This window comes from Sinocyclocheilus grahami, unplaced genomic scaffold (genome assembly GCF_001515645.1).
Source record: "Sinocyclocheilus grahami isolate Dianchi unplaced genomic scaffold, SAMN03320097.WGS_v1.1 scaffold9275.1, whole genome shotgun sequence".
Classification (NCBI taxonomy): Eukaryota; Metazoa; Chordata; class Actinopteri; order Cypriniformes; family Cyprinidae; genus Sinocyclocheilus; species Sinocyclocheilus grahami.
Genome location: NW_015512504.1, coordinates 2,727 through 7,236, shown reverse-complemented (window position 1 = coordinate 7,236; position 4,510 = coordinate 2,727). Strand labels below are relative to the sequence as shown.

The 4,510-nt window shown below is 33.9% G+C and overlaps 1 protein-coding gene across 1 annotated transcript; it reads right to left on the bottom strand.

Annotated features, from left to right (window-relative positions):
* Positions 1–926: 926 nt before the first annotated feature.
* On the bottom strand, positions 927–3,407 carry LOC107578193 (homer protein homolog 3-like; the record flags this gene model as incomplete). Its single annotated transcript, XM_016264174.1, has 4 exons — positions 927–995; positions 1,096–1,203; positions 3,009–3,140; positions 3,243–3,407. Coding segments are annotated over 4 exons (474 nt in total), but the record flags the coding sequence as incomplete, so codon positions are not given.
* Positions 3,408–4,510: the final 1,103 nt, after the last annotated feature.

Below are 4,510 nucleotides of genomic sequence, written 5' to 3'. Positions count from 1 at the left end.
ATTAAAATTCCATTTAAAAATGTTTTGGCATAACTAATGCTTTTTTTCCATTAACACAGCCAAAATTATCACAAATTTTTTTTTAAAAAGACAAAAAATGTCTCCAAGGATGCACAAGGATTAAACATTTTGGATTGTAAGATTATTTAAATAAAAATTAATCTTATTTTTCCACAAAATACTCAATCCCATATAGCATCCAGACAAGATTTTTACCGTCTAAAAATACTGTAATTTTCTCCCCCATCGATTTAAATGAACATTTCCCCCCAAATTCTCATTACCATAATGCATCTGGGAATTGAATTTTTTCTCAAAACCCCAATTGTTCTCACTGGTGCTTCTCATTACCGTAATAATAACATTTAATTTAATCAAATGTAAATGTAATATAATGTAACAATTTCTGATTTATTTATTTTGATTTGTGGGTGAAATATTATAAATATATTATAAATATTAATTATGTTTTTGACTAAATAAATACACTGCACAGTTCATGGCAAACAAGTCAAACCGGAATGAGCGGTTTAACCAAAGAATATGTATTATATAAAGCAATGTCCTAATCTGATGTGTAAGTAGACTTTGGAATACTCTCAGGCTGCTATAATGGGCATGATAATTAAGGGATGAGTGTGTCACAAATGGTGAATGAAAAAGGTTAGCCAACTGTAAAGTAAAATGAACCAGTCTTTTGTATTCCCCGGGTGACCGCATAGAGTTACATAACTCCACACGGGCTACAACCAGTGTATCTGTGTCACCTCCTGGCATGCGAGGACATGTTTTGTGACTCACACACACCTCCTAAGAATTCAGAAAAACAATAAACACAGTGGAGCACTTCTCTTGTGGGACTGGTATTAAAATTGATACATTGTACCATGTGTTAGGTATCATATCACTAGAGGCCAGATGATCCTCTACGCTATTGTTAGAGCGGTTAATAGTGATGGAATGAAATGCTCTGGCATGTTATCTGAATCGAGCAGCTGAGAAAGTATGACATGAGTTGTTACATGTCATACTTGTTGTTTTCAGTCACAATCCTAAAAGGTTTATCTGAAGTTAAATCCGAGTTACTGTGTTTACCTGTGGAGAAGAGATGTTTAGGCCAGGACTCAACAGCTCAAACTTCTCCTGTGATTTATCCCGGACGAGTCGTGCAGCCTCCTTAAACTCTTTAAACTGCTCTGAGAACTGCACAGATAATTACAGAGACATAACGAAAACCTTCACAGTAACTTCATCAAAGTTTTTAACAAATGTATAGACATAAGTTACAAGAGGCCACGATATATTGTGAATAAAGATGTGGCTAAAGGTCATTGTTAGCCATGACATGCAGTGAAGCCCTAAATTTGACAGAAAATCTCTTAAAATGTCACTTCTCATTACATCATGAATACATACACATTGCTATCTGTTATGGGTCAATTTGACTCGTAACAAAATTTGAGCTGTCGGAAATACTGGTTAGCCTAGAATATTTCTCATTTCTCATGACAGATTCGCATTAAGTTTTGTGGAAAGTTGTGGAATGTGCATATGTACATGCAAAATTTGTATTACGATTATGATGTTTGCAGGTCAATTTGACCATTAATTCATGGATATTTTGGGTCAGCTGTACTGACCCAAAATAATAATAATAGAATTTATTTATTTTGTTATATGTGACCCTGGAGCATAAAACCAGTCTTAAGTCGCTGGGTATATTTGTAGCAATAGCCAAAAAAACATTGTATGGGTCAAAATTATCGATTTTTCTTTTATGCCAAAAATCATTAGGATATATACAGATCATGTTCCATGAAGATATTTTGTAAATTTCTTACCGTAAATATATCAAAACTTAATTATTGATTAGTAATATGCATTGCTAAGAACTTCATTTGGACTTCATTAGATGTTTTTGCACCCTCAGATTCCAGATTTTCAAATAGTTGTATCTCGGCCAAATATTGTCCTATCCTAACAAACCATACATCAGTGGAAAGCTTATTTATGATGTATAAATCTCAATATCAAAAAATTGACCCTTATGACTGGTTTTGTGGTCCAGCGTCACATATAAGGTTTTCAACTACTTTTTGAGATTATTTACATTTACATTTATGCATTTGGCAGACACTTTTATCTGAAGAAATGTACACTGCATTAAAGGTCTACATTTTTATCAGTTCAAGTATCTTGGCATTGCTAGCGCTATTGCTCTACTGCTTGAGCTTCAGGAAAGCACACAAAAAAACAAAAAAAATCAAATAAATAAATACAAGTTTAAAATAAATGTTACATTTGAAAAACTTGTAAAAAATAAAAAAGTTAATAATTTTACATTTTTAATTAAAGTTAAACTGAAGCAGTAATATAAAAAAAAAAAATTGTGCTTTTTTGTATTCTAATAAATTATATACTTTTGCCTGTAAATGTCTCCTTGTTTCCCTTTATCAAAGACACACATTATTTTAAACATTTTCATTGCGTCCATAACGTTTTTGAAAGCACTCACATTTTTCAACTTGGAGCACATATGCTCCTTATCAAAAAAGCCAGTGTCAAAAGTCCTGTATAAATCCATAAATATTAATCCACTTTTTTGTTTGTTTTACAATTTATTTTACAATTTACATTGATTTGCTTAACCCACAACATTCCTTAAAGCTTAAATTCAAATTCAATTGACAATTTTGTCATTTTCACACTCATGTCATTCCAAACCTGCATGTATTTCTTTCTTCCTCTGAACACAAAACAATATATTTTAAGGAATGTGGGAAACAAACAATTGACTGTAGCCACTGACTTCCACAGTATTTTCCTCCGGTCAATGGCTACCTTCAACTGTTTGGTTACCAACATTCTTCACATCATTTTTTTTTTGTGCACAACAGAAGATAGAAACTCACAAAGGTTTGAAACATGAGGGTGAGTAAATGATGACAAAGTTTTCATTTTGCGGTGAACTATCCATTAACTAAAACCGTGCTACAATATGCATTTACCTGCTGAAGCTGCTGCTCAGTGGCAAACCCAAGGCCATACACTGTGTTGGCCCTGCTGTCCGCCCACTGGCCAAACTTCTGTGACGTTTTCGTGAAGGTCATATTAGGTGTAATGGTGCTGTTGATAATCGCCTGCATTAGAGCAAAACACAAAAATATCACCTTTTAATAACATCACGGCACAAATAACAAAAAGAGCCTTAATTGCGGCAACAACACTAAGTTGTCTCTCACCTTAGTGCCCCCTACGCTGATAATGCGATACACGCTCCTGTCGGCATCATAGAAGAAGGAGACGGTGACGGCGTGTTTGCTGGCTGGAATCCAATTTCGTTTAGTGGCCGGGTCAATTTGGAAGACGTGTGCCTTCAAGCTGAATATTGGCTGCTCCCTACCAAGAAAAAAAAATATTCATAACATACTCTGCATTATTTAATTCTCCACTGTGTTAAGCAGCACTTGTGACAGGAGTGAGAAGCACCCAATGCAAGGTCAAGTGTGGGACATCAGAGCCAGATCTGATTATGATGGGGCACAGCCGTGCTAACAGGCTGAGAAAGGCCCGGCCTGGACTATCTGACACATCACCTCATCCTCTTATCACCAAATCAACATGTGATGATTATGGACGGATTAATCAAAGATATATTTCTGACTTATGAGAATGGCTCAGACTCCAGACTGTTCAACGCAAACAAACACAAAGTATTGAATGACCCTTGAGCAAGACACATGAATAAATGAATTTGCTAAAAGACTACCTAATAAATTGTTTATTTTTTACCAAAAAAGTAATCCAGCAATTTTTACATTACACCATGTCCAAACCAAACGCAATATGATAAAAGTAATGCTATCAAACGATTAATCGTGATTAATCGCATCCAAAATAAAAGTGTTTGTTTATATAATATATGTGTGTACTGTGTATATTTTTAATGTATATATAAATACACAAACATACATGTATATATTTTTAAAATATTTACATGTATGTATGTATATATATATATATATATAAACCTAAATTAATTCAGACACCTTCCACATTTCACACATTATCACAGTTTATTCGCTATAGGTTAGAAAATGGTAATAAAATACGACAAGAACTCAGAGTTAAACTGTGTCAGAATAAATTAATCTTGATAATGTCAGATAACACTTAAAGGTGCTGTATGTAAGTTTTTGACTCTACTAAAGCATAAAACTACCATAATGTGTTTGCAGATATTTAAGAAACATGCCAAGTTAACATACTTGTTTATCTGAAAAACAATGCTACAGTCAGTTATTGTCCAATCTGCGTTCCGGGCCGGAATGTCGGTCTCGGTTTTGGTTTGTGAAGCCCACCCACTGCCAGTTTACCCAATTGTATTTCGGCACCCCGGGTTGCCAGTTGGCGGAAAACACATAAATATAAATATTTTATATATAAACAAAACATTTTTCTTAAATATATATATACATACATGCATGTGTGTGTATTTATATATACATAA